We start from the raw sequence: 11148 nt of genomic DNA on the forward strand, positions 1-11148 counted from the left end.
ATTTTCAGACTGTATTGGAATGTTCTTCCTCTACCAAAAATGGTCACTACCGAAACATAGTACATACACTGTAGTAAAAAAGTATTATATTAACCTGTTAAGATTGTTTTACCTTCCCTTCTCTAAATAGTATTTAAACAAATATTTCTTGAGGGTTTTCACAAATAAAATTAATAAAAGTGAATTTTTAATCAAATTTCAAAGTTCAATTTATACAATTCATAAAAATCATAATGCAAACGTTCTTTGTAAAATGCATAATACTGATCATATTGATTCCAGAGTTGATGATTGTTGAAATTGAACATACATTAAACCAATCATTATCATCATTTTAGTTGATAACTCAATATACTACATTTTTTACAAAACATCCACTGTTTCTGTAGTGACCACAGTATTTTGTTCTCAAGGTTGTATCATATTCCCTCAACCTTATTGGTTAATCTTAACTCATAACATGCCTTATGTTGAAGTGTGAATGTTTGAAGCTACTGACCCAGAATCAGCACTTTAGTAACAGGCTGAAATAGAGGGGAATGAGGCTAGAATGGGTGATCTGTTTGGTATTTTGAGCAAAACACTTCATAGACATGTTTTTTATATATCTGAGACCTATAATATATGCCTAACAATAGTATAATAAGAGACCTTTAAAGTAACACACTGATTTTCAGACTTTAAAACACATTTATTTCAAAATGGTGGGATTTACCTGCTTACCATTCCATTTTGTCACTACCGAAACGATCATGTCAATTACCGAAACGTAACCATATGTTTCGCTAGTGACTGTTTCGCTAGTGACGATTCTAGCTAAAATTGAGCATAACTAAAGAATGCTAGCAAGTACATGGCTAGCATACACGTATTTGAAGAGGTTTACACACATAAAAACCTAATACTTTGCATAAAACCCCAAAAAAGTTTACTTAATTGAAGATAATATGTGTTCGGTAGTGACAATTCTTAAGGTTACACGCCGATTTTCAGATTTTGGAACAGATTTATATCAAAAGTATGGGATATAGCTACTTGCCAGTTGCCATTCAGAGGGACAGGGATGCAGTGTCACTGCCTTGTCAAAAATGCAGGGGTGTGGCTAAAAACCAGGCTCAGCCAACTAAAACCCCTTGTGTTTCGGTAGTGACATGAAAACTGGAGACATGATTTTTTGAGTATAGTTTTTTTATTAAAAAATGATACCCACAATAAATCTAAATATTCCAACTTCTGTTTGAATGTAATCATAAAGATCTTCCAAATACACCATTGAAATACATTTAAAAAAATGTTTTAAGTGTTATTTACAGAAATTGAAATGTAGATGTCAGGGTTGGGGACAGCTACTTCCCAATAGAAAGTAATCTATAAATGATGTTTTTGTATATATTAAGCTTATCGCTATATAATTTAAAGCCTTATGTTTAAATAGACCATAACATATTCTTAGTAAATATCTTTGTCTGAATACTTAATTGTTTTGTTAAATAGTTTTCCGTGTGTTTTATTTTTATTTTGTTTTTAAGATATATCTGTTGTAATTTATTGTCGTTTATTGTGATTGTAGTAATGTGTTTTTATTACATGTGCAGCACTTTGGCTCGACCAAAAATCGCTTTTAAATGTGCTATATAAATAAAACCTGATTTGATTTGATTTGATTTGATTTGTTGTGGGACCGCACTTTGTACTAATGCGGTAGAATGCCCCATATATGGATGATTCATAAATCTTACAAATTGGAGTTAAATTCCAACTGGGATTATTTCTGACAATGGGCCTCTTTCTTGGTTATTAAATGAGGTTTTCTTATGAAAAATACGAGAGAAAAACAAACAGCAGCGCCACGCCTATCACTGTCCATACGTGCATGCGCAGTCTGAGCGTGGTGGGTGGAGAGGATTTTTCTGTTTATTTTCGTGGCCAGTTAAACGTGTAGTAATTATATTATACAGTAGGTTCACTTTTTAGTGTATCAAGAACAACAGATAAACGGGTAAGTGTTTTTCTTTTACGCCGTTGTAAAAGATGCTATGAGGTAGTGGAGTTCGTCCGTCAGAGGAGAAGGGTAGCTAACAGCAGGCTTGCCAAAACATCATTATTGCAGGCTAGTTATCGTTAGCATATCGGTATTTAGGAGGCTTAAATCACTCACTTATTATCATCTTGTACCACTGGGACGAACGCTGCATCGCGGGTATATGACTGTAAGTCCAGGAATATGTTAGTTATGATAAAGTTAATGATACGAAAGCTTTCTGAATCAGCGTTAGCTTGTTGTAGCTAATGGTATACTACTGCAATCACAGTAATTGCTAGCAGAGACACCCAACAGAAGCTAGGCAATGTTAGTTATACTAATGTTCCCTAACACTTGTATATTCATGACATATGTGTATCTATTTAAATAGGCGAGATAATAACTAAGCATTATAATTTAAGCGAGGTTGGGTTGCACTACTACTGAGGCTGTTAAACTCCCCTGTTTATTAGCTGATAACCATCTGGGCTAATGTTAGCTATGTTGCTTTGAAATAACCTTTTAATCTAAATTTGATAAACCGACGAGAAAACGCAGTTTCTGGTGCCAAAAGAATATATGTGGTGCATTTTAGCCTAAATGTAATGGCCATATTTACAGAGGGCGACCATGTGCAGTTTCCGTGAGCTGTAATGCAGTGGTTGTCAATTTGTAATGGCACAATTAGCACTTGATAATGTTGTTAGAAGTAAATATGTCAGCGCTGTTCTTGTGGTCCTTAGTTTGAATCTTTATGGTTTATTGCACTTATTGTAAGTTGCTTTGGATAAAAGCACAAGCTAAATGCTTTGTAATGTATGCTTAAAGCAAGTGACAGGAGTTAACACAATTACAAATGTAAATGGAGGATATCCAGACAACCTTCTGTATTGACCCCTAAAGGTTTGGAAAGTTGCCATTAATCCCTTTCTTCACAAACAATGGCTTAAATTAGACGGAAGTGTTATATGTCATTTTAAAGGGACATTAGATTGAGGGTTGACCATGATAATCTGTTCTTTTCCCACACCTGAAAGGAAGGCTAGGTGATACACATTTGTGCTTTGAGTGGCACTTGATGTCCTGCAATGTACATTTTAATTGGCAAACCCATTTAAACTCAGACACTGCTTTTTCTGTTTTAGGTTGCTAACCCACAGCTTACAAATCTCCCTGAGGTCGCCACTAAGGAGCAACATGTCAATCACAAACACTCCCACAAGTAATGATGCCTGTCTGAGCATCGTGCATAGCCTGATGTGCCACCGACAAGGAGGGGAGAGTGAAACCTTCGCTAAGCGAGCTATCGAGAGTCTTGTCAAGAAGCTGAAGGAAAAGAAAGATGAGCTGGATTCCCTCATCACAGCAATCACCACCAATGGAGCTCATCCTAGCAAGTGTGTCACCATTCAGAGAACCTTGGATGGACGCCTACAGGTAAAGTGGCCGATAAACAGAAGCAAGTTGGGCTAATAAATGCTATTTGAAACTACAAAAGAAAAACGTCACTTTCTTTCTCTCTGTGCTTTAGGTTGCAGGGCGCAAAGGGTTTCCCCATGTTATCTATGCCCGACTCTGGCGATGGCCTGATCTACACAAGAATGAACTAAAACATGTCAAATATTGCCAGTATGCCTTTGACTTAAAATGTGACAATGTCTGTGTCAATCCATACCACTACGAGAGGGTCGTATCTCCAGGCATTGGTAAGTAAGCTTTTTAACACGTTTGTTATATCTAAATAGACAGGGGTGTCCACACTTTTTTCACTCTGGGCCACATACAGAAAAACATACGAAGGGCTGGGACCCTCTCTAGAGGTGAGGTATGTTGCCTCATAAGCTAAGCTCTAAGTTAGCTAAATCAATCAAAGTAGGTAAATTATTCTTGATACTTGAATATGCTTAAACAAAAAAAAAAAACAGATTACATCACAGCTTTCCATAGGGTTTAATTTACTGTGTTACAAAATGTGTTGTCAGCTCATTCATTAAAACAGAAGCCTCAGATTGCTTATCATAAGGGGAAATATGAAGGGTATATTTCAAACTTGTTATGCAAATAAGTTATTGGGTTTTTTTCTTTTTTAAATCAACTATTTTGTTTGAAAACATTTTAAAATAGATGAGGGCCAATTCGAAATGGATAACGGGGCCGCATTTGGCCCCCGGGCTGTAGTTTGGACACCCCTGACATTGATGATTTAAGCATATTGATGAAAAATAGAATTAGACACACTGAAGGATTCTGAGGGTTGACACATGGTTTCTTTTTAATGTGATCCCCTTCAAACCAATGGGAGTTTTCATCCAGTTAAATTATAACCAAAACTTGGAATTTTAAAAACATTGATCTGATATGTACCATTTAAAAAAAATTATATATATATATTTTTATCACCCTCCTTATTTCACAACAATATCATTATTGAGCATATCAGATGCACTCATGATTCTCCACATTCAAAAGAGTACAGCCCTTGTTCTTATTCTAACTCAGAATATTGACTTAGATGAAATGATACATTTGTTCTCATGTTTTTGCAGACTTATCAGGGCTGACCCTTTCAAGTTCAGGTAAGGAGGTACCAATGTTCTCCTGTGTGGCTTGTTGACTATGTTTTGAGATGTCCATCAGTCTTATCGATGCGTGTTTTTCTTAATTTAGGTTCACTCACGGTAAAGGATGAGTATGACTTTGACAACCATCACTCAAGCTCTGAATGCCACCTCCAGTCCCTGTCAAGAGCATGTCCACAGGAGATCTTCAGCAGCCCCTCTCTGCTCCCCCCATCAGAGGGCGGCAGCTCAGTTTCAATCCCTGCTTTCTCAACACTCAGTGCAGGACCCTCAAGTGAGACACTACATGTTAGAAAATGCACATTGCTGTAAAAGTATTCATTTTGTTTCATTTACAATTAGGTCGTTTTGAATGACCTTTTATAAGGGTTTGCCTGTTGATTAGTTTGATTATTTAGCTTTATGATCTGATCCAACATCCTGACTTTAAGTTGGCATGAGTTTGGCGATGCAGCTATTTAATGATAATTGATATTTACAGATTCCACCCCCAATTGGAACAGGAACAGCAGCTTCACCCCTGCAGGGCCTCCACATCCGAACGGGCATCTACAGCATCATCCACCCATGTCTCACACAGGGCATTACTGTGAGTGGATGGATACAAAAAAGAAGTCTGCAAAATTCACACTTAGCCTTAAAAATAGTCCATGTCCTTTCTTTAATGTGATGGAACATCATACATTGATTTCCATATTAAGAGAATTTAGCAGATGTAATGAAAAATATGTGTTGTAATGAAGTATGTGGTATAGTTAAACACTTTTTTCCCCAGCAGCGTCTTCTTTTTAAAGTTTTTTTTTTAATCAAATGACCTGTGCTGCATGATAAGAACAGGTCTGGTTTCAGAATTACTTGTTCAAAATAAATGTTGACATGTTATTCCTACAGGGCCTGTTGCCAATGAAATTGCGTTCCAGCCCCCAATATCCAATCACCCCTGTGAGTAGCTGCAGATGAAGACATCCACATATTTAACATAATCAGTGTAACCCATCTGACCCTGAGGTTTGTTTGTTTTGTTTATTCCAGCTCCAGAATACTGGTGCTCCATTGCGTACTTTGAGATGGATGTCCAAGTTGGAGAGACCTTTAAGGTGCAATCCACATGTCCGATAGTGACTGTGGACGGGTACGTTGATCCATCAGGAGGGGACCGCTTCTGCCTGGGTCAGCTGAGCAATGTCCACAGGACGGAGAACATAGAGAGAGCCCGGTACTCCCCAGCAAACTAAGAGAAATATCATCAGATGGTTACTTCAAACAATAAATGTTTACTATGTGTTTGATAAATGATTGATGGCTGATTGTTTTAATGTCTCTTCTGTCCTCAGGCTCCACATTGGCAAAGGCATGCAGCTGGAGTGTAAAGGTGAAGGAGACGTGTGGGTGCGCTGTCTGAGCGACCACGCAGTGTTTGTGCAGAGCTATTACCTGGACCGAGAGGCGGGACGAGCCCCCGGAGACGCAGTTCACAAGATCTACCCCAGCGCCCACATCAAGGTGAGACTGCAGGACTCAGTTATGGGTCAATGAAAAGCAAAGACATTTCAAGTTGATTTGATGTAAACGTATACATTTCCTGATTGCTCTTGTTCCTGAAAATGTCTTTTGGTGTATATATGTTCTGTGTATGTACATGGATGAATGTAAAATGATTGGATAGGCATAATGTGCATTTGGGTTTATGTTTTAAAAAAAGTCCTTGTGATCACAGTCGACCCTTTTTGAAAAGAATCCATTCAGTGGTGACAAGGCAAGGCAAGTTTATTTATATAGCACCTTTCAACACGAGGCAATTAGTGCTTTACAAAAATGAAAGACATTAAGAAAATGGCATTTAAAAACAGCCATTAAAAAGCAAAGATAATAAAATAAACATTAAAAGAAAAAATACATGTTGTATCAGTGTAAGATTTGAATAGTTCAATTAAAAGCATTGGCAAAAAGAAAAGTCTTCAGCCTGGATTTCAAAGTAGTAAGAGTTGCAGTGGACCTGCAGGTTTCTGGTAGTTTGTTCCAGATATTTAAGGGTGTGCAAGAATTTTCTTTTTTAAATTCTATTACATTTACATGCACAATGTATCCAGTAATAATGCTACTAAGGGTCTAATGTGAGAAAATGTGACCTTTTAAAATATCTAATAAACTTATGTGAGATGAGAGTAAAATATGAGTCCATTCAATATCTTCTCATCAGATTGTACTGTTGTTTCCCCCCCCCCCCCCCCCCAGGTGTTCGACCTGCGTCAGTGCCACAGGCAGATGCAGCAGCAGGCGGCCACGGCTACGGCAGCGTCTGCAGCGCAGGCAGCCGCCGTGTCCGGGAACATCCCCGGCCCGGGCTCTGTGGGAGGCATCGCCCCCGCCATCAGTGAGTGGATGGGATATTTTTTCTGAAACTTGTTCATGGCATTTTGAGTTCTATCTGCAGAGGTGGGAAGTAGTGGAGTACAAATACTTCGTTACTCTACTTAAGTACATTTTTCTGGTATCAGTACTTTACTGAGATGACTTTTTACTTTTACTTCTTACATTTTTAACACAAATACCTGTACTTTCTACTTCTTACATTTTCAAAACAGGTTTAGTTTTAATCTGTGTTTGGTGGCGTGATCATTATTATTTAGAGTCATTGCGTGCCTGTTGATTTTAACTCGATCCGTGTATCCATCATTTCCTGGTCTTCTCTAAAGAAGAGGGACCAATGAAAACGTTGTCATGTTGCCGTTGTTCAGCATCGAAACATTCATTAGCTAACAATGACATTATTGTTCTATTAATATAAAGGGAGGTCAGGTACTCTTTAAAACAGTTAGTTATGGGTACTTTTTACTTAAGTAAGTTTCGAAGCCCATACTTCTTTACTTTTACTTGAGTTAAGAAGTTAAGTCAGTACTTCTACTATTACCAGAGTATTTTTAAACACGAGTATCTGTACTTCTACTTGAGGATGTGTGTACTTGTGCCATCTCTGTCTATCTGATACATATATTTATTCACATTTAAGCACATCTTTAGTACTAAAATAGAACAGCGGTAGAAGAATTGTCGCTATGTTCTCCTCTTTTCACATGTTCTCAGTTTAAAAAAAAAAAGGTACTTGTGGGTTATCTGTCGCCACATTCTTTGTTTTTTTCAGACTCTCTAAATAAATATGCACTTTTTTTGAACCCTAACCCTAACCATCTTAAGACCTACCTGGCCGAGTTCATGTGGAGTCGACCCATTCGACGGCATCCTGGAGGCCATCGCCGCGCTCATGCCACCCGACGGCATCAAATTAAAAAGTGGCGAGAGATAACCCACAAGTACCAAAAAAACGCAGTGTGCTTTGCTTTATCTACTGACTGGAAATGACATCATTGCAGGCTAACATTTACACAATGGATTAATTCTTGAGGCTTTAGCTGAAATGCAGTGAAACATGTGGCCTGATCAGAGTGGAGTAGTACTATGGGTAGTATGTCAAACTTTTACCGCAGGAGTAACTTAGCTAATGATTTTCTACGAGCTTTGGCTTTTCGTGCCACATTGATCTGAAATTCCCGCCTGTGTTCCCCCCCCCCCAGGTCTGTCTGCTGCTGCTGGCATCGGGGTGGACGACCTGCGCAGGCTGTGCATTCTGCGCATGAGCTTCGTGAAGGGCTGGGGGCCCGACTACCCACGACAGAGCATTAAAGAGACACCCTGCTGGATCGAGATCCATTTACACCGAGCTCTGCAGCTACTGGACGAAGTTCTGCACACCATGCCCATCGCTGACCCCCACCCCCTTGACTGAGTTAAAAGACATGAACTGTACAAAAAAAGAAAACCATCAGACTGTGCTTATTGCTGTGAGCATTGAGCAGAATACTGAGTGAGACTCCAGGTCTGAGAGTGTCAGTGGCTTCAAACAGCTGGAGGAAACGCAGGAAACACACTGCCAACAGGAGGGGAAAGGAAGCCAGTATTCTGACATTAGTCACCAATTTGAACTTCATTATAGCAGGAAGTCAAAGAGTATTCATGAAAACTCATTCACTGATATGAATGAACAAACTTAAAAGAGATTAAAATAGTCAAAAATCAGTTAATGAATTAGCCTTGGTGGTAGAGAAAATACAAAACAAGAGAGAGTAGGGTGTCAAACACAAGAATTCATACTTGGCTGTCATCTTATTTTAAGAGTTAACATTCCCACAGTTGTGAATCAGAGATTCAAAGAGCCCCTGACTCAAGAAAACCCTTTTTTTTAAATGGCCTTTTAATAAGTAAGCGGGGGAAGCAGAGCACAATTCGATGGATTGGATAAAAACGTGTTATTTACCTGTCTGAACATCCTAAATGTCATTTCAGCTGGAGCAAACTGCTGATCCAGTCTCTGCGCTGCTTACAGGGCTAAATGTAAGTGGAGTTTCTCACCTCACAAATCAGGACATTTATGATAAATCATGTTATTCATTACTTATGTTCTTGTAAGATGTGCTCTTAAATATTTCTCAATCATGGCAGTCCTTGTTGGATGTTTTTCTTTTTACATTATCCTTTATTAATAGTTGAGATAAATAGCATTGAAAAGCTGCCGTTGGCTAACCACAGCTTCTCTTTGAACACTATAAAACCTTTATTCAACGGTTATTGTTAGATCACCAGCCAAGGTTGTTGTGACACTGAGAATGGATCTTTCTTCTACTGTTTTTCAAATAACAAAATTACATTGGAATTAATCAAGAAAAGGTTATAACGCATACAAATATTACTCATAACTGTCATTTTTAAAATTAGATGCCCACTTAGTGTCCATTATCACTGCCTTGTTTCATGGCCTCATGCATGGTTACTTTTGTATCCATATTATTACTTCTAATAGTTTTCTTGATATTGTCCTTGGTAAGATCCATGAAAAATGTGTTTTAAATTGTCCGGCCAAAACCTCTATTCCATATCAAATACTCAAATCACAAATGTGTATTTAGCTCCATTCTCGCAAAAATTACTGATCATATTTTGAGTTGTGGTTTAAGATTGGTTTATAAAATGTTATATCTTGTCTGTTTGTGATAAAACTACCATGAACAATCACCTTTCAAACGTACGGGCAGTGCATCTCTGGTACTGAAGTACTCACTGCCCCATTTTAATTGCGTATTACTTGGACGACACTTACTGTAACATATTCCAGACATCTGCTGATTAAAGTAGGCAAAGGAAGAACTGTGAGAGGAAGTGCAAGCCATATTAATGCCAAATATACCCAATGAAAAGTGAAAAGGTTATCACGACGCAATTTTAAGGCTGTGCCACTTACGTATACCCTTACTTTTAACTGAAAAAGTTCAGTTTTTGCTCAGCATAATTAATCAACAATATGGTATATGGTAATATGGAGCTTTGTTTACCTACAGCTGTTAGTGTTTTATACTCTTTTGCTACCTTTACAGTGATAAAACCATATAATAATAATGCTGTACATTTTTCCGGATATGCCGAATCTTGCTCATCTGTCTTTACGCTTTGTGTCAAACATTTTCTGAATATATACCGAGTTGGAATGATATTAGTGTTCATATGTATGCGAATAGTTGAATAAAATTCAATGGGCTAACACTATTGTTTTGGAGTCGAGAAATCTTCTTTATTTAGAATTAGATAAGTGTGGGTTTAAAATTGTGAGAGGACACTTGACTTTGAACAAGAAAACGTTTATTACTGCAAAGACAAGTCACAAATCTTTAAGAAAACAACACTAAGAAGCTAGCCTGAGCTGAGATCTGAAATATTCAGAAAACCAAACTACATGTGTCTTTTATAGTTTCTATATTCATCAATACGACACACTAAATGATAATGTCTTTATAAATATAAAAGTCCCCCAATTGTCCTTGTTTTTTATGTAAAATACACAATACAAATCACCCTACACGCATTGGTTCGCTTGCCAATTTGAGAAGAAAAACGTAATGGCACACAAAAAGGTCACATTAAATTTGTGTGTATATATTATATCAGATACTATACATTATCCAAAAAAAAAAGAGGAAAAAGAAATCACGAAAGCACTTTAGCCAACATATCTGATAAAATGTTCACCAAGAGAACAAATCAAATAATTAAGACACAAATAAATATACCTTTTTCAGTTTTTGATATATACATATGTCTGTCTTGGGTGAATCAAAAAAGAAAACCTTCCCCAAATGCCACTGCCAAATGCTTGTGCTTGCATTAGAGCGTGCTACAGATGGCCACGACTCACTAGACTGTCAAATGGCACTTGAAAACATCCAAATACAAATCTCAAACAGGTCACAGCATTCAGAAAATATCATTTGACAAAAGAAATCACCATCATGAGAAAAACGAGTCGTAGGAGAGCATTTTACTTACAGTCGCTCTCCTTGTTCAGTTCTGTACAATAAAAAGCTGTTTGCAGGTAATCTACCATGTGTAAACTACTTAGTGTGTGTGTGTGTGTGTGTGGCGTCACATCCAGTAAATAAATAGTCTGAGGACAGGTCTTTATGCTTCCCTGGGGTCTTCTCAGTGGCAGCACCTGTGTAA

At 37.7% G+C, this 11148-nt stretch overlaps 1 protein-coding gene across 1 annotated transcript; it reads left to right on the forward strand.

Annotated features, from left to right (window-relative positions):
* The first annotated feature begins 1886 nt into the window (after nucleotides 1-1886).
* smad4a (SMAD family member 4a) lies at nucleotides 1887-10199 on the forward strand. The gene is made up of 11 exons (XM_034122846.1): nucleotides 1887-1999; nucleotides 3169-3460; nucleotides 3555-3729; nucleotides 4570-4599; nucleotides 4691-4876; nucleotides 5084-5191; nucleotides 5494-5544; nucleotides 5635-5818; nucleotides 5937-6105; nucleotides 6838-6976; nucleotides 8175-10199. The coding sequence occupies exons 2-11, from the start codon at nucleotides 3221-3223 to the stop codon at nucleotides 8384-8386; spliced, it is 1494 nt and encodes a 497-aa protein (XP_033978737.1). The 5' UTR covers nucleotides 1887-1999; nucleotides 3169-3220; the 3' UTR covers nucleotides 8387-10199.
* Nucleotides 10200-11148: the final 949 nt, after the last annotated feature.

Source organism: Trematomus bernacchii, unplaced genomic scaffold (assembly GCF_902827165.1).
Source record: "Trematomus bernacchii unplaced genomic scaffold, fTreBer1.1, whole genome shotgun sequence".
NCBI classification, from domain to species: Eukaryota; Metazoa; Chordata; class Actinopteri; order Perciformes; family Nototheniidae; genus Trematomus; species Trematomus bernacchii.

What these genes read in the sequence shown, in the direction of transcription:
- smad4a (XM_034122846.1), top strand. Translation starts at nt 3,221, where the DNA reads ATGTCAATCACAAACACTCCCACAAGTAATGATGCCTGTCTGAGCATC. An exon ending in CCTTGGATGGACGCCTACAG is followed by an intron (nt 3,461 to 3,554) that starts GTAAAGTGGCCG and finishes TCTGTGCTTTAG; the next exon opens with GTTGCAGGGCGCAAAGGGTT. An exon ending in GAGAACATAGAGAGAGCCCG is followed by an intron (nt 5,819 to 5,936) that starts GTACTCCCCAGC and finishes TTCTGTCCTCAG; the next exon opens with GCTCCACATTGGCAAAGGCA.